At 39.4% G+C, this 27,066-nt stretch overlaps 1 protein-coding gene across 10 annotated transcripts in view; it reads right to left on the bottom strand.

Moving 5' to 3' along the window:
* Window positions 1-27,066, bottom strand: part of LOC100355902 (zinc finger protein 84) — a 52,703-nt gene that overhangs the window by 7,089 nt on the left and 18,548 nt on the right. For 2 of the 10 annotated variants that reach the window (XM_008275406.4, XM_051834419.2), the window contains 4 exons: window positions 8,858-8,913; window positions 4,292-4,349; window positions 2,022-2,148; window positions 1,684-1,776 (listed from right to left, as the gene is read on the bottom strand). In XM_008275406.4, coding sequence (XP_008273628.1) covers window positions 1,684-1,776; window positions 2,022-2,145 — 217 coding nt within the window. In that variant the 5' untranslated portion in view covers window positions 2,146-2,148; window positions 4,292-4,349; window positions 8,858-8,913. Of the gene's footprint in view, window positions 1-1,683; window positions 1,777-2,021; window positions 2,149-4,291; window positions 4,350-8,857; window positions 8,914-12,646; window positions 12,832-13,124; window positions 13,253-27,066 lie in introns of all 10 variants that reach the window. The other 8 variants (XM_008275411.4, XM_051834415.2, XM_070059570.1 and 5 more) reach the window with 6 other exon arrangements.

The raw sequence follows: 27,066 nt of genomic DNA on the forward strand, positions 1-27,066 counted from the left end.
TGGAGGCAGATGATGGTACATGTCCTTGGGATCCTGTGAGACACTACAGAGGCCTAGATAGAATTTCAGGATTTTGGCTTCAGACTAGTCAGGCCTAACTGTTGCAGGCATTTGGGGAGTAAGGTAATAGAAAATCTCTTTCTCTCTCTCCTCTCATTGTGATTCTGCCTTTCACAAAGATGAAACAAACTCTATACAATTTTAAAGAATGGAGAAATATTTAGTAAAATCACTCACTCATTGCCTGGCAACCAATTTCTTCCCTGTTCTGTTCCTGAGTTTATTTTTATAAAAAATGTGTTTTCTGCTTCTCTGATATTTCAGCCATAAAGATGGGAAAATTTTACTGTATCATTTATTTGCAGGTAGAGAAGATGAAATGTGTCTGTACTCTAAGCAGGACCACATTTAAGGAACAGGATTTGAATCTATGATTGTCTCATATTTAATGTTCCCAGGAAAATAGCGTTTGTGGGATTTCTCAAATGAAAAGCTCTGCTTTTATCTGCACTCTATGATAGCTTCCTCATATTTCTAAGGAAACCAAACATCTTCAGCTTCTCAGAACCACAATAGGTACAGAAAAGTCCCAATATACCACATTGGGTATGCACTCCCTACCAGTTTAAAGATTTGTTTCTGCAACCCAGGGTGTATTCACCTTCTTTGAAAAGTATTTTCTAGCTCATTCTGAAATCAACAGTCCTGGTTCTCGCCTTTCAATTCTTTCTATAAACAGCCCTGTTTGATGATCTGAGTTTCTGGAAGCTTATGATCAGCTGTTTCCTATTTTCACAGAATACTATTTCCTATGCCTTTCTTATCTTTGTGTTTTTTTTTTTTCAATGATACTGAAACATGAGAGCATTCATATTTCAAACTCCATGCTTAAACATATCTGAGCCATTCAACATGAACCCATGAGGTTGCATGACCTTAGGATTCAGAATTTCATGACTTTCTTGATTAACCTACGATTGACTTATTTTTGTGTTGCTATACAGATTCATGCTTAGCTTTATGATTTCTGATGTCACAGCACAGAGGCTTGTTCCTGGTCATCTTTAAGTGTTTACTTATTTACTTGTTTGAGATTCAGAGAGACAGAATGAGACATAAAGAGAGAATGAAACAGGGGGTTGCCAGTTACAAGCTCACTCCTCAGTTGTTTCCAACAACCTATTATTATTTATTTGCAAGGCAAAGAGAGAGAGAGAGAGAAAAAAAGGGTTCACATATATTGATTCAGTCTTGAGATGCTTATAAAAGAGCAAGTTCTCTGCCTGCAGAGCAATGAGTGAGAATTCAATTGGAATAACTACTAACAAACAAGTTCCTATACATTTCCCAATCAATAAGCATTGAAAAAATTAATAAATGCATGAAGAAAAAAGTAGGAAACTGTAGAAAAGGGCAGTTAGAATTTGGAAAATGTACCTAACCTAGGAAAAAAGCCTTAGTAACACCAGGAAAGTATTGGAATTTCTTAAAATCAAAGAACATATTCACCAAGAACAAAAGAGACAGATACTGGTATCCCTAGATACTCCAGAATGCTAGTGTCTGATGCAAATCCAGTTATCATCAGGAATAAGACTTGGGAAATTTAGTGGAAAGAGCACCAGTCAATATCTGCTGCACTCTTCATGCCTTGGCCTCCCTGCCCAATATGTACAGACTGACCTGGAAGGCTTTGACTTAGGCATTCTTCCACTATCCATGGCTCTGCTCCTTGCTCCAACTTGAAGATCAAGTCAGGTTTGGTCATGCAGTATCCTATTGATGGAAACAATGTAAGACTTTGGGAAATCACTACCTTTGGTTAGCGAAAGGACTACAGCTTGGTCCAGGAGCTATGCAACAAATGTTCCAAATCTGAATCCTTTTGTAGATGGTGGACATTCAGATTATTCATGGGCTCAAATTTTATATCTGCCCATCACTAAACTTTATAAAGAGCTGACTTATTTGTCAAATAGCAAGAAAATGTTACTACTGGGCTTGTGATGGGTATCACTCACCCAAGGAAAGCAGGCTGCTGTAGATCTCCAGCATCACATCCCTGTACAGGGTTTTCTGAGTTTTGTTCATGTTCTGCCATTCCTCCCAGGTAAAGTACACAGCCAGGTCTTCAAATGTTATCATCACCTGTGATAGAACACTGCTGGTCAACATATCAACTCTGTCACAAAACAAACACTGACAGTTTTATATCTTGTATATGGCTATGGAGAAAGAAATAAGGATGTGCTTTTATTGTAGAGTTGTTGAGCATTTGGACAGCCACACATTCAAGAGGAGGTCAAATGCACCTTGGGAAAATGCCCAAGGTGTAGTGAAACAGCAGTGTCACATCACAAAGGGCCACATGTGTCAAGGGGAATTGCACAGCAGGCTGAATAGGGAATCAGACTGACTCTTGGATGAGCCATGACTGTTTGAGCAGAATGTAGAAGTATTCAGGGAAAAACACAAGAAACCATCAGTGAAGCTATGGTAGGAATGAACAGAAAAGAATATATAGCAAAACACCATACACAGCCACTTCTAATATGGCAGAAAAAAATGTTTTAAAAGAAGGCAGGAATTTAACTTAGTGTTTATGAGGCAAGCTAAGATCCTCTACTTCTACTTCAGATTGCCTGTGTTGCATTTCCAGGGCTGGTTCCAGTTTCCACTTCCAAGCTAATGCAGACCTGGGGAAGCAGTGGTGATGCCACCAATGAGGGAGACCTAGACTCCATCCCTGACTCCTGGCTTCAGTCCTGCCCTACCTCAGCTAGGTGTGGTTACTTAGAAAGTAAATACAAGGGAGCTCTCAATATCTCTGTCAGTCCAGCTTCTCTATCAAGCACATAAACATTTTAAATAAGGGAGAAGATTCAAGTAAGACAATAGAAAATAGCCTTTGACTTTGTCTATGATTATTCTACTGATAAACATTTGAAGAACTGAAACAACATTACACCAAATTAAAGTGAAAACGATGGGATTATTTGCCCAAAAACAGAACTTGGGAAAATCTGCAGTACAATTTGCTTTTGTGAGTAGCTGAAATTAATATATAGATATTTGTTTAAGAACCTGCAGTAGGTATCAGCATTGTGGTACAGCAGGTTAAGCCTCCACTTGCAATGCTGGCATTCCATGTGAACAGATAATTTGATTCCTAGATGCTCACTTTAATCCAGCTCCCTACTAATGTGCCTGAAAGAGCAGTGAAAGATGGCCTGAATATTTGAGTCCCTTGCACCAATGTTGGAGACCTGGATGGATTCCCAGGCTCCTGGCTTTGGCTTGGCCCAGTCCCAGTCATTGTGGCCATTTGGGGAGTGAAGTAGTGGATGGAAGACATCTCTTTATCTTTCTCCACCTCTTGCCATCTCTGTAACTCCGCCTTTCAAATAAATAAAAGTCTTAAGCAGCAAAAAAATTTACATAGGCTGGCACTATGGTGTAGCAGATTAAAGCCCCAGCCTGGAGTGCTGGCATCCCATTACTTGCTGGTTTGAGTCCTGGCTGCTGCACTTCCAATCCAGCCCCCTGCTAATGTACCTCAGAAAGTAGTGGAGGATGGTCCAAAACCTTGGGCCCCTGAACCTACATGGGAGACCCAGAAGAAACTTCTGGTTCCTGGCTTTGGATCAGCCCAGTACTAGCTGTTGTAGCCATTTGGGGAGTAAACCAGCAGATGAAAGACCTCTCTCTGTCTCTACCTCTCTGTGTAACTCTGTCTTCTAAATAAATAAAATATATCTTTTTATATATATAAAAAGAATGTACAGTAGATTCTTTTCCCAAACATTACTGATCCTATCCATGAATCAAGTTAGCCCCTGAAAACTATTAAAGACTACATTATTCTGGTAATTCAAAAACAAACTTAACTGACTTGTGTTTTAGCACTAGGCTACTCTTACCCTTGCATAAGTATTTATTTCTAGGGTAGCACAAACACTAAATACTAAAATGCTGCTCACAACATCATCTTTGTGACAATAAAGACTGTTTCAGACATCATGACCCCCAAATTTTAGCATATGGTACTCCAAACTTCAACTCAAAACATGTAACAAATCTATCTTTTTGCTATGGCAACAGAAGGGACAGACAGAATTACCATATGTTAGATGACTGTAATGATTCTTACCTGATTCATCATGCATCTTACTTGTATATATTCCCTGAGAATAAATTTTATGTTTCATTTTTTTCATTTTAACTAATAAACTATTATAAATCTCCTAAAATAAAAACAGACAACTGAGGAATAATTAAGAAAACCACTTACAGGTGATGCATTAATTTTCTTTGCTCTTGGAAATATGTGGAGGTGCCCAGAATTATACCTGGAAGAGAAGGGAATGGGAGGACTTAAAAGAAAATTTATCTGGCTTCATTCTACATTGAACTGTGAAAAAAAATTGACAGAATGAATAAAGAATATAGAATACATTAACTGAGACAACATCAGCTTCACTGTGAAGGATTAAATCTTTAGACATCAAAATACATTGGAAAGCGTACCCACCTCTTTAAGTGACAGAGATGAAACAGAAGTTGTCATTGCTTTAAAGAAAGCATTGTCTACACATGTTGTAAAATAATATAATAGGAAAATATTAAAATTTTAAGGGTGATTGTTCAAATAAGTGAAGTTATTAAAGAGATAAACATTATATTTTTACTAAAATTTATTCTAAAAAAGTTATTTTGGATTTATTATTTTTCTATTAATGCAGAAGTACACATAGGATTCCACAAAGTGTGTACACTAGAAAACTTCTTTTTTTCAGACCTGAAATTCTATAGAAAGTATGCAACTTAAAGCTTAACATTTTTGGCCAAAATTGCATTGGAACAAATATACATAATGTATATTTAGTGTAGTACACTTTTCCAGTAATGATTCCAAATAACTTGATACCCAATATACATTCCATCATCAGATCCTGCCTGGATTTCACCATTTCACTTGATTTATTCCATGAGATATCAGTAAATGTGATAGAAACAGATAGTTTGGAAATATTTACCTTCTCAGATTTGCCCTATTTTACAGTTATCTTATGAAAAACGCTGGAGCCTGCCTGTTGATGAGATATGATCTAGCCAAAAATCAGCACAAAGCTCCAGATATTTAAGTGAAGTCACCTCCATCTCGAAGGTACCAGCCTCAATCAGTGCATCGAATGACTAAACCCTCATTTCCAATCCCAGAATGATTATAGGAACTGCCCATCTGAACCCATCCCAACATACTGAATCAGAATTACAAATCAAATGGCTATCTATTAAGCCATTTTATTTTCTGATTTGTCCTACAACAAATGTTGATACATACTGGTGAGTATGGGGACAAAGTTCAATTATCTGCAAAATGTAACTAGTACAATTTCACAATCTCAGGTAGAAGTTTCCATAAGCACAGGACCAGCATTGTCACATAGCAAATTAAGCTGCTGCCTAAAATGCAAACACTTCATATGGGCACTGGTCCATGTTCTAGCTGCTGCACTTTTGATCCAGCTCCCTGGTAGTGGCCTGAGAAAAGCAGTGGAAGATGGCCCATGTACTTGGGCAAATGCTACCTACATGGGAGACACAGAAGAAGCTCCTGGATCATGGCCTCAGCCTGTCCCAGCCTTGCCCATTGCAGCCATTTGGGGCGTGAACCAACAAATAGAAGATCTCTCTATATATAACCCTTTCAAATAAATTAAAAAAAAAAAAAACTAAGAAAAAAAGCAATAAATATGATCTATGCCTACCAATTGGATTATAGCAAGCTGTTGATACAAAAAAAAAGGTTCTAATAATCACATAAATAAATTATCTGGAGATCACAAGGTTATAATTTACAATTCTGCTTATATGTGGTCATTGTATTCTGTTTATATTTTAGAAAACTGAATAGCAAAAGGAAGTCTAATTTAGTGTAATTTTACTATTTCAGAAAATGAGAGAAAGGCTCACAGTCATTTTCAGTAGCTTCATGAGTACTGTATTTCGTTCAAAATTTTCAAGAGAAAATTAATTAAAAATTTTACGATGTTTTTGAAGTCACATAATTCATACATAGCATTAGGATCAAAAGGAAAGACATGCTCATGGCAGTCTTCTAAAGCAATGCTTATTTGAAACTGGTGACAGTTTCTGATATTGATCTAAAAAAAGTATGGCAAAATAGGAAACACTACCACAAAAAATAGAGTGCTGGGCATCTACTAATTATGTGACACTACTCAAACCACTTATCTCCTGAAATACAATTTGTTTTATCATTTTTACATGCAGAGACCCTGGCAAATCCTCCTTTAGCTACCAGGAAGAACTATTATGATACAGGAGGCAGCAGCATGCCTCTAGATACCATGTATAGAGATAGACTCTAGAAATCATGATAGTGGAACGAAGTAACAGGCATGTGGTAATGGAAGCAATGTAGATAGTGACTCTCAGACATGAGAGGTTATCCCTCCACCCCAGACTAACCTTCAAGACCCCTTAAATATGTAACATTTGCTAGGTGCTTGTCTTTTCTCTCTCCATCCATTCAGTTTTCTTTTGAAGGCTGGCCCAGAACATCCACTATTACCTAGTCTTTAATAACATACACATGAGGTAAGGTAGTATCCACTACATCTTGTTTACTCTCGTCAGTATGATCAATAACTGCTTGGACCATGCAAAAGTAGGATTTTTGTATTTCAGTGACTCTTTGTTTCTGCTCTGAAGCCTTAAGGCATTGTCTCAGAGAGAGCATTAAGGGGTATTTCTGTCAGAAATGATTCCTATTCATGGAGCTCCTTTCTTCAAATATCATAAACTACCCACTTTCAAAGTAATTGGGACTGTCACCCAGTAGCCAACCTTCCATGTTTCTGGAAATTAGGTTATGTACAAAACTCTGTAACCTCAAACAAGCCGTGCTGGTCAGGCTACACAGTGCAGGAAACCAGAGATGTCACTTGGAGAAGATATACAATGAAACCTCACAAATGCAACTGTTACATAGTGTAAGTCACCCTGCACACGCCTCACAATGATTTCTCAGGGAATGTGGAACATTCACCAGTACTGCTAATACACCCATCTTATAGATGGGTAAACAATGGCAGAAGTGCAACCTACATTTACCCCATACACATTTCAGCTCAAATGGCCAGAAAACACATCTCCATCTCATGGTCATCTTGGATAAGACATGCTGTGTACAGGACTTTTGAAACCATCTTCTGTACACCTAGAGACACTGGTCTTCTGTCAGTGCATCATCTTCTGACAAATAAATTCCTGGAAAGCCCAAACTTATGTACCCCTTCTCCAGCTCAGGATCTACCACTGGTGTCCTTTCTTGGAACAGTCAAGGTCGACAGGGTGCCCCTGAATGACAGACCTCAACACCTGAGTTCTATGACTGTCACCTACGCAAACAAGAGACAAGCACATGTCTTGCTCTCCAAAATTCTTTTTACCCCCACACTAACATTCACAAACATGAATCTTGAGCAATATAAGGATAGCCCCAAGGCCAGGAATTCTGTGAAGATGGTGGGACTGGCTGGGATGGCACATGCTGAGAAGGAAACTAGACAAGAATTTCAATGGCCCTGCCCTGCTGACATAATGGGCAGATGAGCCTACAATTCCCATAAAGCAATGACACTTCCATTACGAAGAAATGAGGATGATCCATATATTTGCTGGAAAATCAGCTTCCTGGGACACTTAGGAGATACAACAGACGAACTTGTGTAACTATGTGAGATACTAATATAGTACTCCAGTTCATCATCAATTCTAGGTTTGACAAAAAAATACCCTAAGTAGAGAAATTCAAATGTGGAAAGCATTTTTAGAAACTTTAAATTAATTATTATTTTTAATTCTCACAACTAAATTGTGATTCTAGAACCTTCATAACCTTATTACAAATACTTTGGAGAAAACTCCAATAACTCTTTTTAAGTTAAAATATTCACAGAAGCAACTATTAGTACTGAATAACTCTTTTTGTTTATAGATTTTTGTTTTATTTATTTGAAAGAGTTACAGAGAGAGGTAGAGACAAAGAGAGGGGTCTTTCATCCACTGATGAATAACTCATTTTTAATCCTTTTAAAATGATGCTTGATCTTACCTACTAAAATAATCTGTGGGCCATTAATGGACCATATTTCACAGTGAGGAAAACTACTCTAATATATTTAGTGGATTAATATGGCTAGAGAACAGGGTGAGTATATTCTAAAATCTTTGTGAATATTTAAAATTGCACTATCTGGTAATTCCTTATCCAAAAGTTCATGAAATTCATGTATTCATCACTTCATCCAGTTATCTATATATATCTACAAAACTTTATTTTTTTTGAGATCTGCACTAAATGTGTGGTTTCTGCCACAAATCAGGCAGAACGACAAATATAAGGGTGCCACTCAGTTCCTGCTTTTACTTCTTTTCCCGTCTAAATGAGAATGGGCATGTAATTATGAATAAGTTCTTGAGGATTTGAGTGGTAGTGTCATGGCCACTGAACCGTGGCCCACAATTACTGGCCATTTTTGTCTATGTATAATGTTTGAATTGTGGTGTTCACATTCTTGTATCATCTCTGATCTGGTAACTGCCTTTCAGTAACTTTATTCTGCAAATTGAGGGACCTCAGACTTGAGCTTCTAGCTAAAGTAACTTTACCTCAGACTCAGAAGCAAATTATTGCTTAGTTCTCACCGTCATACAATTTAAACAAGAATGCAGTTTCAGGCATCAGTGAACTAGAGTGGTATCATGAAACAGTGGATTCTCTTGTCCTTTTTCAAAATCACTGCTTCCAATAGTGGTAGCCACATACCTGTGACAGCAAGAGCTGCTCACTTTGGAATGGAGATGAAGACTCTGTCAGGATTCCTGAGGAGAAAGAAGGAAGGCCACACACAATTGTTGTTGATTGGTCTCTCATAACTCATTTGCAATTCCTGAGTCTTAAATATACCTTCCTAGTAATGACTGGCATTTATGATTTCAAGCACTTAGTCAGAAAGGAGTGCTAATACTTCATTAGCATTGAATGAAGGATGAAAAATTTAGTGCCTGTGATATAAGAGAGATGAACATAGAGTCAAACTGACTAATTAAGAATCCCACAAAGATTTGAGCTCAATCTTGAGCCACTCATCACTAATGGAAACATGTGGTATTGCAACAACCAGTGTTGCCTGATCATTTTTTACTTTTTAATAATTTGATGTATTAGAGAAAACATGAATGTCACCTTTTATGCATGCACTAAAGGCCTGCTCCCTGAAATAACCTTATGGGGTCAGTAAACATGCTACACACATTTTCTGCTGAATATTCACAAATAAACATACAGAAGAGAAGTCACACTTTATGTGGAATTCAATTTGGAATATTTCTGTACCTTCATATGGACTGATCGGTATTACTAAAACATATGAATTTTTTGTTATGTTCCTCATAGTTGTTTATTTAAAAAAACATGAATAGTGTTTATCACATATATACTGTAATAGAGCTCAGATTCTGTTGTCATTTTTCTACTTCTCATCAGTTTTAGTGTTTCAACTATTCTATCTTATGGGCTGCTATATTGATTTTACATGTATGCAACTACCCATTATTTATATTCTGGTTTGTGTATGTATATACAGATAACTTAGGAGGGGGAACCAGATGAAGCTCTTGATTCCTCACCTCATACTGGGCCCCAGCCCTAACATTTGTGGCCATTTGGGAAATGAACCAGCAGATGGAAGATATTTCTCTCTCTCTCTCTCTCTCTCTCTCTCTCTCTCTGCCTCTCCTTCTCCCTCTCCCTGTAACTCTGCCTTTCAAAGGAACAAATTCTTAACAAAAATGCAAACTGTGACTTTAGTACCTAAACACTTAAACCAGAAAAAGAGAAAAAAGGCAAAAGATTAAATAAAATAGAGATACTACAAAAATCTAGATGGGGTTGGTACTGTAACACTGTGTGTTAAACTGCTGCCTGCAATGCTGGTGTCTCCTATGTGTGCCAGTTTGTGTCCCAGTCACTCCACTTCTGATACAGCTCCCTGCTATTGAACCTGGGAAAGCAGCAAAAGCAGCAAAAGCAGCAAAAAATGGCCCAAGTGTGTGGGGCTTTGCCACCCACATTGGAGACCCAGATGAAGTTCCTAGCTTCAGCCTGGATGACCCCTAGCCATAGCAGTCATTTTGGGGACAGAACCAATGGATAGGGGCCCGGCACTATGGTGTAGCAGATAAAGCTACCACCTGCAGTGCTGGCATCCCATGTGGGCACCAGTTTGAGTCCCGGCTGTTCCACTTCCAATCCAGCTCTCTGCCTTGGCCTGGGAAAGCAGTACAAGATGGCCCAAGTCCTTGGGCCCCTGCACCCATGTGGGAAGAAGGAAGCTCCTGGCTCCTGGTTTTGGAAAGGCTCAGCTCTGGCTGTTGTGGTCATCTGGGGAGTGAACCAGTGGATGGAAGATCCCTATCTTTCTCTCTCTCTCTCTCTCTCTCTCTCTCTCTCTCTCTCTCTCTCTGCCTCTCCTTCTCTCTGTGTGTAATTCTGACTTTAAAATAAATAAATAAATCTTGAAGAAATAAAAGACCCAATGGATGGAAAATCTCTGTCTATATAACTATGCCTTTCAAGTAAATAAATAAATCTTTAGAAGTATTTATTTATTTATTTGAAAGGCAGAATTAACAAAAGAGAGAGAGAAAGAGATCATCCATCCACTGGTTTGCTCCCCAGATAACAGCAAAGGCAGACCTGGGCCAATTTGAAGCAAGGATCCAGGAGCTTCTTTTAGGTATCCCATTTAGGTGCAGGAGCCCAAAGACTTGTGCCACCTTCTACTGCTTTCCCAGGCACATTAGCAGAGAGCTGGATTGGAAATGGAGCAGCAGGGACATGAACTGGCGCCCATATGTGATGCCAGCACTGCTGGTGGAGGCTTTACCTGCCACACCACAGCACCAGTCCCAATAAACCTTTTAAAAAATCTAAAGAAGGAAGATATAAAATGTTTAAGTTGTATAGTTGTATACACGTATATATTTCAGAAAAGTACACAATTTGATCCAACTGGAAGTCTAAAATTATTTTTAAATGATATAATTAAGATTAAAAAAAGACACTGATTTTTATGTCTCTACAACATAAGATATAAATCAACTTTCCCAGTTTCTACATGCACTTATTCACAAAGCTTCATAGCTGCAATCAGTAGTGTAGTTCAAATAAGAGCCTTTCCCAGGGATCCCACTAAATTTAAATAGGGTACTCAATAAAAATTTTACAAAATTTCCAAAAGATGTAACAGAAGAAAAATAAATAATTTATTTGGTATATCTCACTTTAACTATGGTATCGCTAAATTTCCAATAGTCAGATGTACCCAAAAAAACCCAGAAGTGCCAGAGATGGTCTCACACGATGAGAAATAAAATAAAGTTTTTAAGTTACAACTTGGCTAGAGAAAATAAGAATCCCAAACTAAAATAATTAAGATGGCTCAGTAACAGAAAACTCAATATCCCCATGTATTAAAATTTGTTACATGTATTAAAATGAAAACTGTGATTATTCCAACTATGCCCCATTTCACATTCCAATTTTACCTGTTAAATTTGGAAAAAATAGGCCGGCGCTGCGGCTCACTAGGCTAATCCTCCACCTTGCGGCGCCGGCACACCAGGTTCTAGTCCCAGTCGGGGTGCCGGATTCTGTCCTGGTTGCCCCTCTTCCAGGCCAGCTCTCTGCTGTGGCCAGGGAGTGCAGTGGAGGACGGCCCAAGTGCTTGGGCCCTGCACCCCATGGGAGACCAGGAAAAGCACCTGGCTCCTGCCATTGGATCAGCGCGGTGCGCAGGCTGCAGAGCACCAGCCGCGGCGGCCATTGGAGGGTGAACCAATGGCAAAAGGAAGACCTTTCTCTCTGTCTCTCTCTCTCTCTCACTGTCCACTCTGCCTGTCAAAAAAAAAAAAAAATTGGAAAAAATAAATAGCACCTCATGATAATTACTAAAATCTTAATGCTATATGCCACCCATTATGTCCACCATAACTTATATATCTAATATTAACATATCCAATGCCTCTCAATAGATAAATGATGTGTCTTAACTCTTAGAAGCATGGCAGGGGCTGGTACTGTGGCGTAGTGGGTCAAGCCTCCACCTGCAGTGCTAGAATCCCATATGCACCCTGGTTTAAGTCACAGCTGTTCCTCTTATGATCCAGCTCTCTGTTATGGCCTGGAAAAGCAGTAGAAGATGGCCCAAGTGCTGGAGCCCCTGTAACCAGGCAGAAGTCTCAGAAGAAGATCCTGGCTCCTGGCTTCAGATCAGTTCAGCTCTAGCTGGCCTCGTGGTCATCTGGGTAGTAAGTCAGTGGAAGGAAGACCTTTCTCTGTGTCTCCCTCTCTGTCTGTGACTCTACCTCTCAAATAAATAAAATCTTAACAAAAAAGTGTGGCAAATGTGCTTTTTTTTCAAAGCTTTTCCAGTATTCCCTCAGTCTCAATTTGCCTTCACCTGGGAAGGACACTTTTTTCTAGGGGATATATGGACACTTCATTGACTTTGCCATCAAACACAATTTTTGCAAAGAATTTAACTGCACTCACCATTTATCAGGAATAAAAGCATACATCACAATGATGATATCCTCCCTGAATGAGACAATTTGACATACTTGTGAAGAACATACAGGGCTAATATTTTTTAGTCCTTCTTGGGTTTTAGTGCAATGCATGCTTCATTTAAAAAATCGTCACTGATGCTACAAAGCAGTCTAGCTTATATAGGCCCCCTGCAATAAAAGGTGCTGAAATCAGTCAAAATAAGTATTATAAGCAGTGTCCTTACTCTATGGGGTCACATGCCTTCTATATTCTGTGGATCATCTGTGATGTCCATTACTTCTCAAGGGCTGTGATACAAGAAATTACCTCTCTTGGAACATTACCACGTTCCAGAAAAATTAAATTTAATAGCTATTAACTATGCTATACTGGGACTATAGTCGCCTACACAACGTGAACATGTGATTCTCCAAACCATTGTCTACTAGCATGTTAGCCATTGATACAGAACAGTAAAAACCTGAGCCTGGCAACTGAGGTTTCTTTAATACAGGATGGATCCAAACTTGGCATACTCCATTTGGCAGAGGGGATGACTCCAATGTCTACTGTCTATGTCCAGATGTCAGGATACTGTAGGTCACCCCTCTACAAACAAGAAAAAACATTTAAGTTCAGCTTGACGCAATGCTACTGACTGTTGATCTCATTAATGTTGGTCTGGATGCCTTCATTGGTTGCAATCCAGAGACCCAAAGTTGCCACAGACATTATCATTGGCAAACATGAAACTCTAATAACAAAAGTTTAATCCAAGAGTTATGGCTTAATATCTATTTTTTTTTTTTTTTTGACAGGCAGAGTGGACAGTGAGAGAGAGAGACAGAGAGAAAGGTCTTCCTTTGCCGTTGGTTCACCCTCCAATGGCCGCCGCGGCCGGCGCGCTGCGGCCGGCGCACTGCGCTGATCCGATGGCAGGAGCCAGGAGCCAGGTGCTTTTCCTGGTCTCCCATGGGGTGCAGGGCCCAAGCACCTGGGCCATCCTCCACTGCACTCCCTGGCCACAGCAGAGGGCTGGCCTGGAAGAGGGGCGGCCGGGACAGAATCCGGCGCCCCGACCGGGACTAGAACCCGGTGTGCTGGCGCCGCTAGGCGGAAGATTAGCCTAGTGAGCCGCGGCGCCGGCCTAATATCTATTTTAACACAATTCCTCAGAACCCATCTAGCCCAAACCTTGGAGAGTTGGAAGCTGCAATACTAGGCCCACCCACAAATGGGACTTTGTGTCAGATGGGTTTTACATCCTTGAACTGTAAGGACAGTATCATAAGATATGAATGCTCCAAACTGATCCAGCTCCCTGCTAATATATCTGGAAAAACAGCAAAAGGTTATTATTCAAATGCTTGGGACCCTGCATCCATGAGAGACCTAGAAGAAGCTCCTGTCTCTTGACATCAGCTTGGCCTAGCCACAGTCATTACAGGCCTTTGGGGAGTGAACAAACAAGAAGGAAGATCAGTCTCTCCCTCTCTTACTCTATAGCACTGCCTTTCAAATATATAAGTAAGCATTTTAAAAAGTAGATCACTTCAGGGGCCGGCACCATGGTTCACTTGGTTAATCCTCCGCCTGTGGCGCCAGCATCCCATATGGTCAGTGGGTTCTAGTCTTGGTTGCTCCTCTTCCAGTCCAGCTCTCTGAGGTGGCCCAGGAGGGCAGTGGAGGATGGCCAAGTGCTTGGGCTCCAGCACCTGCATGGGAGACCAGGAGGAAGCACTTGGCTCCTGGCTTCGGATCAGCGCAGCGCCAGCCGTGGCAGCCATTTGGGGAGTGAACCAAAAGAAGGAAAACCTTTCTCTCTGTCTCCTCTCACTGTCTATAACTACCTGTCAAATAAAAAAAAAAAAAAAGTAAAAAAGTAGATCACTTCAATAGAGTCCTCAATGCTCAGTCATGATGACTTTTACTACCTTAAAGGATTTTTCATTTCTTTGTTAAAGATTTATTTATATGAAAGGCAGAGAAGAGGTATAGTGAGCAAAGCTGCCAACTGTTACACCCACAACCTGTACAGGTGCCAGTTCAAGTCCCAGCTATTCCACTTCTGATCCAGCTCTTTAATGGCCTAAGAAAAGCAGTGAAAGATGGCCCAAGTATTTGGGCTCCGGCTACCAACATGGAGACAAAGAAGAAACTCCTGGTTTCAACCTGGTCACACCCTGGCCATTGAAGCTATCTCAGGAGTGAGCCAGCTGATAGAAGATCTTTGTCTCTTCATCTTTCTCTGTAACTCTGATTTTAAATAAATTCTTTAAAAATGATTTTAAAAAGGCAGAGAGACACACGGAAAGAGTGAGAGGTCGGCACCGCAGCTCACTAGGCTAATCCTCCACCTGCAGCGCTGGCACCCCGGGTTCTAGTCCCGGTTGGGGAGCCTGATTCTGTCCTGGTTGTTTCTCTTCCAGTCCAGCTCTCTGCTGTGGCCCAGGAGTGCAGTGGAGGATGGCCCAGGTCCTTGGGCCCTGCACCCACATGGGAGACCAGAAGGAAGCACCTGGCTCCTAGCTTCAGCTAGGAGTGGCCACTTAGGGGATGAACCAATGGAAAAGGAAGACCTTTCTCTCTGTCTCTCTCTCTAACTCTGCCTGTCAAAAAAAAAAAAAAAAAAAAAAAAAAAAAAAAAAAGAGTGAGTGAGTGAGAGAATCTCCTCCATCTGCTCTATGTCTGAAATAGCTGTGAAATAGCTGTGACTGGACCAGGCTCTCAAGTCCCCCATTTATGTAAGAGGTCTCCCAGTTAGGGGACAGAGACTAAAGAATTTGAGCCATTATTCAGTGCTTCCCAGGAATATTAGCAGGAAACTGCTTTGGAAGCAGAGTACCCAAAACTCAGATTAGCACTGAAATATAGAATGTAGGCACTGGATATGATAGCTAACAAAATAGAAAACCTACAAGAAATCAACACATTCCTAGACACATAGAATCTACCAAAATTGAGTCATAAAGACACAAGGAAAACCTAAACAAACAAAAAACCAAGACAGATTGAATCAGTAATAATCTCCCAACAAAGAAAAGTCCTAGGACCCAATAGGTTCACTGCTGAATTCTACCAGACTTTTAAAGAAGAAATAATTCCAATTTTTCTCAAATTATTCAAAACAATTGAAAAGGAGAAAATCCTCCCAAATGTCTTCTATTGGGCCAGCATCAACTTAATTCCTAAACCAGAAAAAGATACAACGAAGAAAGAGAAATATAGGCCAATATCCCTGATGAACATAAACACAAAAATCTTCTTCAAAATACTAGCTAACTGAATCCAACAACACACCAGAAACATCATGCACATGGACCAAAAGGGATTTACCCCTGGTATGTAGGAATGGTTTAACATAAGCAAATATATGATACATCTTGTTAACAAATTGAATAAAACCTATGATAATTTCAGTAGATGCAGAAAAAGCATTTGATAAAATAAAATATGCTTTCATTATATAAACCATAAACAAACTGGGCATAAAAAGAACATTCCTTAACACAACCAAGGAAATATATGACATATCTTCATCAGCATCATATTGAATGGGAAAAGTTGGAAGCATGTCCACCAATTTCCAGAACCAGAAGTAGCTTACTCCCACCACTGCTATTCAATACAGTTTTAAAAGATTTAACCAAAGCAATAATGCAAGCAAAAGAAATCAAAAGAATACAAATTAAAAGAAGGAACTCAAATTATCATTATTTGCAAATGACATGATCCTATATAAAGGGAAACAAACACTGCACTAAGAAACTATTGGAACACATAAGAGAGTTTGGTAAAGTTGAAAGATATAAAATCAACATACAAAAACCAGCAGCCTTTATGTGCACAGTGTCACGGCTTAGAATTTATCCGATCAGCATCATTCCCAAAACTACAAGAAGCTTTATTACCTTAGAATAAATTTAATCAATGATATAAAAGATGTCTACAATGAAAATAACAAAACATTAAAAAATAAAGAAAACACAATTGGAAATGCCTTCCATATTCATAAATTGAAAAATCAATGTATCAAAATGCCCATACTATGTAAAGTAATATTTTTAATTTTATTTTTTAAAATCCACTCATTTATTTGAAAGGTAGAGTCAACAGAGAGGCAGAGAGAGAGGTCCTCCATCTACTGGCCCACCCTCCAAATGGCCACAACAGCCAGGGCTGAGCCGATCCAAAGCCAGGAGCATGGAGCTTCTTCTGCGCCTCCCACTTGGGTATACGGCTCAAAGACCCAGGTCACTGATCCAAAGCCAGGAGCTTGGAGCTTCTTCTGCGCTTCCACGTGGGTACACGGCTCAAAGACCTGGGCCATCATCCACCACATACTAGGCACATTAGCAAGGAGGTAGATCAGAAATGGGGCAGCCTGGACAATCACTGCCCACATGGGATGCCAGCATGGTGGGTTTACTCAATATGCCACAGTGCTGGCCCCTATTTTATTTGATATATAAAGATTTATTTATTTGAGAGGCAGAGTTACAGAGAGAGGGAGAGACAGGGAGAGGTCCTCCATCTGCTGATTCACTCTCCAAATAGCCACCATGGCTGGCACTGGGCTGATCCAGAGCCAGGAGCCAGGAGCTTCTCCCAGGTGTTGCAGGGACCCAAGCGCTTGGGCCATCTTCCACTGCTTTCTCAGGCCATTAGCAGAGAGTTAGATTAGAAGAAGAGCAGCCAGGAGATGCCAGCACTACACGCAGAGCCTCAACCTAGTACACTACAGCATAGGACCTGCAAAAGCAATTACAGATTCAATACAATCCCAATCTAAATACCAGCAACAATCTTCTCAGATCTAGAAAAAATGATGCTAAAATTCGTATGAAAATGCAAGATATCACAAATAACTAAAACAATCTTAAACAACAAAACCAAACTTAAGACATACTATGGGGCAGTTATAATCAAAACAGCCAGGTACTGGTACAAAAAAGACATGCAGACCAAGGAAACTGAATACTGTCCTTAGAAATTAATCCATGCATCTACAACTAATGTGTGATAAATGAGTTAAAAAAAATCCCTGGAGAAAGGATAGTCTCTTCAAAAATGGTGCTGGGAAAATCTGATCTTCACATACAGAAATATGAAACAAGATCCCTACCTTATAACTTATATAAAAATCAACTAAAAATGCATCAATGACTTAAATCTATGATATGATACCATCAAATTACTAGAGAAAAACATCAGCAAAACTCTGCCAGACATCGCACAAACAAAAACTTATTGAAAAAGATCCCAAGAATCACAGGCAATAAAAACAAAATGAATCAAATGGGATTACATCAAGCTGAGAAGTTTTGGAACTGCAAAGTAAACACCTAACAAAGTGAAGAAACTGACAGAATGGAAGTAAACATTTGCAAACTAGGCAATTGAGAAAAGGATTAATACCCAGAATCTATAAATAGTTCAAGAAACTAAATGAAAACAAAGCAAACGATCCAGTCGAGAAATGGTCAAAGGATATGAACAGGTATTTTTCCTAGGATGAAATTCAAATAGCCAACAGACATATGAAGAAAGTGCTCAGGATCACTGACCATCAGAGAAATTCAAATAGAAACCACAATGAGGTTTCCCCTCACCCCAGTTAGAATGGCTATCATACAGAATCCTAAAATCGGGGAGGGGTTTTGCGTACAGTCCCGGTATCCCTTACAAGTGCCAGTTTGAGGCCAGGCTGCTGCACTTCTGATCCAACTCCATGCTAATGTGCCTTAAGAAGGTGTCATAATATGGCCCAAGTGCTTGGGCCTCTGCACCCACTTGGGAGACCTGGGTGATGTTTCTGTTTCTCACTTCAAATTGACCCCAAACACCTGTTCTGGTCATTTGGGGATTGAACTAGCAGATGGAAGACTTCTCCCTCTCTGCCTCTGCCTCTCTCTCTCTCTGTAACTCCATCATTCAGATGAATAAATCTTTAAAAAAAATTCAACAAGCAAAAAGGCTCATAAGTATGTGAGGGAAAAGATACCCTAATCCACTGTTGGTTGGAATGTAAACTATTACAGCCATTATGGAAGACAGTACTGAGATTTCTCAGAAATCTGAAAATCAATGTACCTTATGATCCTGCCATCACTCCTGGGAATTTATCCCAATGAAATGATAGAATATGAAAGAGTTATCAGTACCCTGCTCAATTCACAATAGCTAAGGTATGGAATCAACTCAGATGTCCACCAGCTGTGACTGGAATATATATAGTGTAGAATACTATTCAGCCATAAAAGAGAATGAAATTCTGTCTTTTGCAACAAAATGGATGCAACTAGAAACCATTATGTGTAGTAAAAGAGGCCAATTCCCCAAACACAAATACCATATGCCTTCTCTGATTTCTGGTAATTAATCATGAATTAAATTGACATTTTGAGATTTGATTATTGTTCACAGCCCTTTTCCATACTCTTAAGGAACACTGATTTTTTCGGCTCACTGCTTGTTGAATTCTTTATTTGGTAGAGGGTTAAAGCTTATAATTACAAAATAAACTGAAAGCATGCCATTATAAAAGTTAAAAGAAAAAAATGAGGAAAGAAGGAGAAAGTGTGGGACAATGAGAAGGAGGGAAGAAAGGGTAAGAAGTATCATTATGCTCTTAAATCTGTATATATGAATTACATGGAATTTATTCACCTTATGTAAATTTTTAAAAACAGACAATACTAGAAAAAAAAAGAACTGGGATTAGCTTTTTCTGACTCATTACTAATAAAATTATTAGTCTTCCCCTATATTTGGTTTTATATTTATTTTGTAAGTATATTCTTTAAAAAGAGATAAAACTAATGTCATCATTTTTAGCAAGCCCATCCTGAATCCTTATCAATTTTTACTATGCTATTAATTTCTCATGAATTTTTATCCATATCTTCTTAAAGAGATGCAATGTATCCTAGAGAAAGAAAGTCATATTTTGCCGGCGCTGTGGCTCACTTGGCTAATCCTCCGCCGGCGGCACCAGCACCCAGGGTTCTAGTCCCGGTTGGGGCGCCAGATTCTGTCCTGGTTGCTCCTCTTCCCATCCAGCTCTCTGCTGTGGCCACTTGGGGAGTGAACCAACAGAAGAAGACTTTTCTCTGTCTCTCTCTCTCACTGTCTAACTGCCAATCAATCAATAAATAAATAAAGTTAATTAAGATTCTAACAAAAAAAAAGATGTAAAATTAACTTTGAGATGCAATGACTCTGAACAGCCCTTGACTCAACTGTTAAGGAACAGTCCTTTTTGTGTGTGTGCATGTGTGTGCAAATTGTTGAAATCTTCACTTCATATAGAGTTGGTCTTCTGTGTATAAAGTGAATTGAAAATATATCTTAGTGGAGAATGAGACTGGGAATGAGAGGGAGGAGGAGGAAGAGGGGTGGGAGAGTATGTGGGAGGGTAGGTATGGTGGGAAGAAGCATTATATACCTAAAGTTGTACTTATGAAATGCATAAAGTTTTTATTCCTTAAATAAAAGGTTTCTTTGAGAAAAAAAATATTATCTGTGGTATTTTATTAGCAAATTAATACATCTTCATTTCTACCAGCATTTCCAGCAGTCAACTAGAAGGTCCCCCAGAATTAACAAGGAAATACAGAAACTAAAAACTATGATTTTAGTTGGTCAAACATCTAAAAACACAAAGAAGGTATCAGATAAACAACCTACCAAACTTTTCAAGAACCTAGAAAAAACGAGTCAAATACTACAGCAGTAAAAAGTAATAATAAAGTCCACAGCAGAAATAAATAAGAAAGAATCTTTTTTTTTTAAGGTTTATATATTTATTTGAAAGGCAGAGTTACAGAGAGGCAGAGGCAGAGAGAGATAGGTGTTCCATTCACTAGTTGACTCCCCAAATGTCCATAAAGCCCAGAGCTGTGCTGATCCGAAGCCAGAAACCAGGAGTTTCTTCCAGGTTTCCAACGCAGGTGCAGGGGCCCAAGGACTTGGGCCATTGTCCACTGCTTTCCAAGGCCACAGAGAGCTGGACTGGAAGTGGAACAGCCAGGACTTGAACCAGCAGCCATATGGGATGCCAGCACTGCAGGCAGCAGCTTTATCTGCTACACCACAGCGCCAGCCCAAAAGAAGAATCTTAAGTAAAAGCAGTAACATGAGGAGCTGGTTCTTTGAAAGAAAATAAAATTAATTCTCTAGCTGAAAAACAAAAACAGAAAGTGATTTAAAAGAATGAAATAAAAAAACAGAAGAAAAAGTATCTATTCAAAAAGGAAAGTAAGAATTCAAATTTATATTTCTGTTTGCAGATAACATGGTTCTATATGGAAAGAACCTAAGAACATCATCAAGGGAATTCCAGAACTGACAAATGAACTTAGTAAACGTGACAATACAAAATAAAATCAGTAGCACTTTTGTATATAACAGTGAACTCAGCGCGAAATAAATTATAAGCACAAACATTTACAACTGTCACAAGAAAATAAAGTACCCTGCAGTAAATGTAACCAAAATATGAAAGCCCTATACAATAAAATCAGAAAACAATGGTGAAAGGAATTAAATATATGAAAATTAGAAGATGTCTCATGTTCCTAGATTGAAACAATTTGTATTATTGAAATTTTTATACTGCCAAAAGTAATGTGCATATTTGATGCAATTTGCATTAAAACAGCAACGAAATTCTTCAGAGGGGAATTTAAGATTTATATATTTATTTGAAAGGCAGAGTTACAGAGAGGCAGAGGCAGAGAGAGATAGGTGTTCCATTCACTAGTTGACTCCCTAAATGGCCATAAAGCCCAGAGCTGTGCTGATCCGAAGCCAATGTAACACAATGGATTAAGTTACCACCTACAATGCCAGTTTCCCATTTCACAACAATTGTTCAATTCCTGACAGGTCTACCTTTGAACCAGTTCCCAGCTAATGTGGTAGAGAAGGCAGAAGATGACCCAAGTTCCAGGGTCCCTGCCACCAATGTGGGAGATCTAGATGGAGTTCCAGATTCTGGATTTGACCTGTCTCATCAAAAGCCATTGTTACCACTGGGGAAGTGAATCAACAGATGAAACAGCTCTTTCACTCTCTGACTCTATCATTCTGCCTTTCAAATAAATAAAGCTTTTTAAAAGGAAAGTAAATTCTTCAGAGAACTGAAAAAAAAAAAAAAAACCTAAAATTCATTTGAAATCAGAAAACCCCTAAATATTCAAAGTGATCTTGAACAACATGAAAAATCTGAAGGCACCAGAATATCTGATTTAAAGACATAGTACAGAAGCAATGTAAGCACTGGCATAAAAGCAGAAACACAGTTCAATGGAACAGAACAGACAGGCCAGGAATAAACTCACATTTCCACAAGCAATCTACCCATAACAAAGAAACCAAAATACACTGGAGAAAGAAGAATCTCATTTGCAATTGGTCCAGAGTATCAACTGAATATCCATATGTAGAAGACTGAAAATATATCCCCAACACCTCTTACACTATGTAAAAGCCACCATATGGTAAATTGAAAATCTAAATATCAGACCAAAAACTAAGTAAACATAGGAAAATTGTAAAACACTGGCAGAGACAAAGTTTTCAGATAAGATTCCAAAAGCACAAGTAACAAACAAAAAACCAAATTTGATTATATCAAACTAAGACATTTCATTGCAACACAGTAATCATCAGAGTGATGATACAATGAACAGAGTGACAGAAAACATTTGAAAAATCTGAATATGACAAAGGATTGATATCCAGAACATATATAGAGCTGAAAAACCCCCAAAACAATAAACAAATAATACAGTTAAGAAATGGGCAAGGATCTGAATAGGCATTTCTCAGAAGAAATATAAATGGTCAAAACGTATGTGAATTAGAATGGCAGATGTTGTAAACAGCGCTCTGGCCTCAGAATCAGCCCTTAAGGCATTTGGCTAAAAAGCCCATGAGAATTTCTCAGGCATGGAAAGACAAGACACTGTGGCAAAAAAAAAAAAAAAAAAAAAAAAAAAACCACCTAAATGAAAGATCTCTGTGAGTGAGATTCCAGAGGAAAGAACGGGCCATCATGGCCGGCGCCGTGGCTCACTAGGCTAATCCTCTGCCTGCGGTGCCAGCACTCCGGGTTCTAGTCCTGGTCGGGGCACCAGGTTCTGTCCCGGTTGCTCCTCTTCCAGTCCAGCTCTCTGCTGTGGCTCAGGAGTGCAGTGGAGGATGGCCCAGGTCCTTGGGCCCTGCAACCCGCATGGGAAACCAGGAGAAGCACCTGGCTCCTGCCTTCGGATCAGCGCAGCCATTGGGGGGTGAACCAATGGCAAAGGAAGACCTTTCTCTCTGTCTCTCTCTCTCACTGTCCACTCTGTCAAAATTAACTATTGGGATTGCATCAAATTGAGAAGTTTCTGTACTGCAAAAGAAACAGTCAGGAGAGTGAAGAGACAACCAAGAGAATGGGAAAAAATATTTGCAAACTATGCAACAGATAAAGGGTTAATAACCAGAATCTACAAAGAGATCAAGAAACTCCACAAAAACAAAACCAACAACCCAATTAAGAGATGGGCCAAAGACCTCAATAGACATTTTTCAAAAGAGGAAATCCAAATGGCCAACAGGCACATGAAAAAATGTTCTAGGTCATTAGCAATCAGGGAAATGCAAATCAAAACCACAATGAGGTTTCACCTCACCCCGGTTAGAATGGCTCACATGCAGAAATCTACCAACAGATGCTGGCGAGGATGTGGGGAAAAAGGGACACTAACCCACTGTTGGTGGGAATGCAAACTGGTCAAGCCACTATGGAAATCAGTCTGGAGATTCCTCAGAAACCTGAAGATAACCCTACTGTTCGACCCAGCCATCCCACTCCTTGGAATTTACCCAAAGGAATTTAAATTGGCAAACAAAAAAGCGGTCTGCACCCTAATGTTTAGTGCAGCTCAATTCACAATAGCTAAGACCTGGAACCGACCTAAATGCCCATCAACGGTAGACTGGATAAAGAAATTATGGGATATGTACTCTTTAGAATACTATACCGCAGTAAGAAACAACGAAATCCAGTCATTTGCAACAAAATGGAGGAATCTGGAACACATCATGCTGAGTGAAATAAGCCAGTCCCAAAGGGACAAATACCATATGTTCTCCCTGATCGGTGACAACTGACTGAACACCAAAAAGGAAACCTCCTGAAGTGAAATGGACACTCTGGGAAACGGTGACTTGATCAGCATAGCCCTGACTGTTAATGAACAACTTAATACATTATCCCTCTTAGTAGTTTTTTTGTCTGTTCTACTTAATATGACTGGTTTAATTCTGTAATTAATACACAGTTATTCTTAAGTGTTAAAAATTACCTGAAATGGGATCCCTGTTAAACATAAGAGTGGGAATAAGAGAGGGAAGAGATGTATAATTTGGGACATGCTCAAGCTGACTTGCCCCAAATGATAGAGTTAAAAACATACCAGGGGACTCCAATTCAATCCCATCAAGGTGGCATGTACCAATGCCATCTCACTATTCCAAGTGATCAATTTCAGTTCACAATTGATCATAATGAAAGGACTAAGAGTCAAAGGGAGCACATAAACAAGTCTAGTACCTGCTAACACTAACCGATGGAATAAATAAAGGGGAGAGTGATCCAACATGGGAAGTGAGATACTCAGCAGACTCATAGAATGGCAGATGTCCTAAATAGCACTCTGGCCTCAGAATCAGCCCTAAAGGCATTCGGATCTGGCTGAAAAGCCCATGAGAGTATTTCAGGCATGGAAAGCCAAGACACTCTGGCAAAAAGATCTCTGCGAGTGCGATCCCAGTGGAAAGAACAGGTCTTCAAAGAAGGAGGTACCTTTCTCTGAAGGGAGGAGAGAACCTCCACTTTGACTATGACCTTGTCTAAACAAGATAAGAATCGGAGAACTCAGAGGGCTTCCATAGCCTTGGAAACTCATGACTGGAGCATAGGGAGACTACTGATGCCATAGACAGGAATGTCAATTGGTAAAGTCAACAATAGGAGTCACTGTGCACTTACTCCTCATGTAGGATCTCTGTCCTTAATGTGCTGTGCATTGAGATTTAATGCTATAACGAGTACTCAAACAATATATTTCACTTTGTGTTTCTATGGGGGTGCAAACTGTTGAAATCTTTACTTAATGTATACTAAACTGATCCTCTGTAAAAAAAAAAAAAAAGAAAAAAAAGAAAAAAAAGAAATTATCAACTCCCAACTTGTCTCTCACTGGGATTAAACATGACAATAGGTCTGATCTGATTTCATCATCATTTAAAAAAAATCATCTATTATTTTTCACTTTATGTTTCTGTGTGGGAGCAAACTGTTGAAATCCTTACTTAATGTATACTAAGCTGATCTTCTGTATATTAAGATAATCGAAAATGAATCTTGATGTGAATGGAAGGGGAGAGGGAGTGGGAAAGGGGAGGATAGTGGGTGGGAGGGACGGTATGTGGGGGAAGCCATTGTAATCCATAAATCGTACTTTGGAAATTTATATTCATTAAATAAAAGTTAAAAAAAAAAAACCACACACCAGGCCATCAAAGAAGGAGGTACCTTTCCCTGAAGGCAGGAGAACTTCCACTTTGATTATGGCCTTGTCTAAATAAGATCAGAGTTGGCGAACTCAAGAGGCTTCCATAGCCTTGGCAGCTCATGACAAGAGCCTCGGGTAATTACTGACATCATAATTAAAAGAGTGTCAATTGTTAAATTGGCCAGCGCCGTGGCTCACTAGGCTAATCCTCCGCCTGCGGCGCCGGCACTCCAGGTTCTAGTCCCGCTTGCTCTTCTTCCAGCCCAGCTCTCTGCTGTGGCCCTGGAGGGCAGTGGAGGATGGCACAAGTGCTTGGGCACTGCACCCGCATGGGAGAGCAAGAGGAAGCACCTGGCTCCTGGCTGCAGATGGGCACAGCGCCAGCCATGGCGGCCATTAGAGGAGTGAACCAATGGAAGGGAGACCTTTCTCTGTCTCTCTCTTTCACTAACTCTGTAAAAAAAAAAAAATTGTTAAATCAACAACAGGAGTCACTGTGCACTTAATCCCCATGTAGGATCTCTGTCCTTAATGTTGTACTATGTGACTTAACGGTAAAACTACTAAAACAGTACTTTAGACTTTATGTTTCTGTGTGGGTGCAAACTGTTGAAATCTTTACTTAGTATATACTAAGTACATCTTTTGTATATAAAGATAATTGAAAATGAATTTTGATGTGAATGGGATGGGAGAGGGATTGGGAGATGGGATGGTTGCAGGTGGGAGGGAGGTAATGGGGGAAAAAAAGCAGCTATAATCCAAAAATTGCACTTTTGAAATTTATATTAGTAAATAAAAGTTATCTAAAAAAAAAAACAAAAAATGTGTATGTGCTCAAATGTCATTAGATATAGGTAAATGTATATCAAAACACAAATTAGACATTAATACCTGTGAGAGAATAAATGATTTTTTTTTTTTTTTTGTCTGTGCAATAAGTGAGTTTAAAGGACCCTGTTCACCTCTGGAGGGCAGTCTACATCGAAGTAAAGGAAACCTTAGTCTTTTCCTAATGGGCTTATTAGAATCTTGACCAATGCCTGCCACAAGCTTTCAGGTCTCACTCCTTTCCTTCTGCTAAACTCCTCTTCAGTCTCTTCTCTGTAGCTTGCCAAAATAGTGTACCTTCTGTATACCAAGGATACTCTTTTGTTTTGCTGTTTTATTCTTTCTGTCTTTAATTAAGATCCTCCAAGAAATCAATCCTCAAATGATTCATTCATTTATGCAGTCTACAGCTTTATGAGCTACTACATGCCAAATAATATATTGAAGGCAAGACACAGGCCGGAAACTAGAAATGTTTACAATGATTAAAAGCAGAGTTGGGGTCAGGGGACACTGACAAAGATGAAAATGGAGAAGGAGGCAGAAGTGATATGAGGAAGTGATGTGGCGTTGGTAAAGATATGAAGGTGAAATCAGGTGACAGCTATTGCATTTTACGCTCTGCTTGGGGAATGAACTGAAGTTGAGAGCAAGAGTGGGAGCCATGTTCGGTAATTACGGCAATTCTATTTGTATAGGAGAAAGCAGATATAAGGAAGGTGAGACCAGGGAGGTGGCAGGTGGAATGAATAAATTTGAAAAACATCTAAGGAATAGAATTGGCCAGCCATGGGTAAGTGAATGACAAAAAGTAAAGAACTGATGATTCTCAAATATTTGCTTTATATAGGGGGTTGAATGTTGGTGACGTATTCTGAGATACAGTTTTCCAAAGGGGAAGAAACTTTTATTTTTAATTTTGCCCACATTGATTTTGAGAAACCTGTGAATATCATGGTTACATATATGAGCTCTATGCTCAGTAAAAAATGTAAACTTCTTTAATATAATATAAAGTATGA

This window comes from Oryctolagus cuniculus, chromosome 16 (genome assembly GCF_964237555.1).
Source record: "Oryctolagus cuniculus chromosome 16, mOryCun1.1, whole genome shotgun sequence".
NCBI classification, from domain to species: Eukaryota; Metazoa; Chordata; class Mammalia; order Lagomorpha; family Leporidae; genus Oryctolagus; species Oryctolagus cuniculus.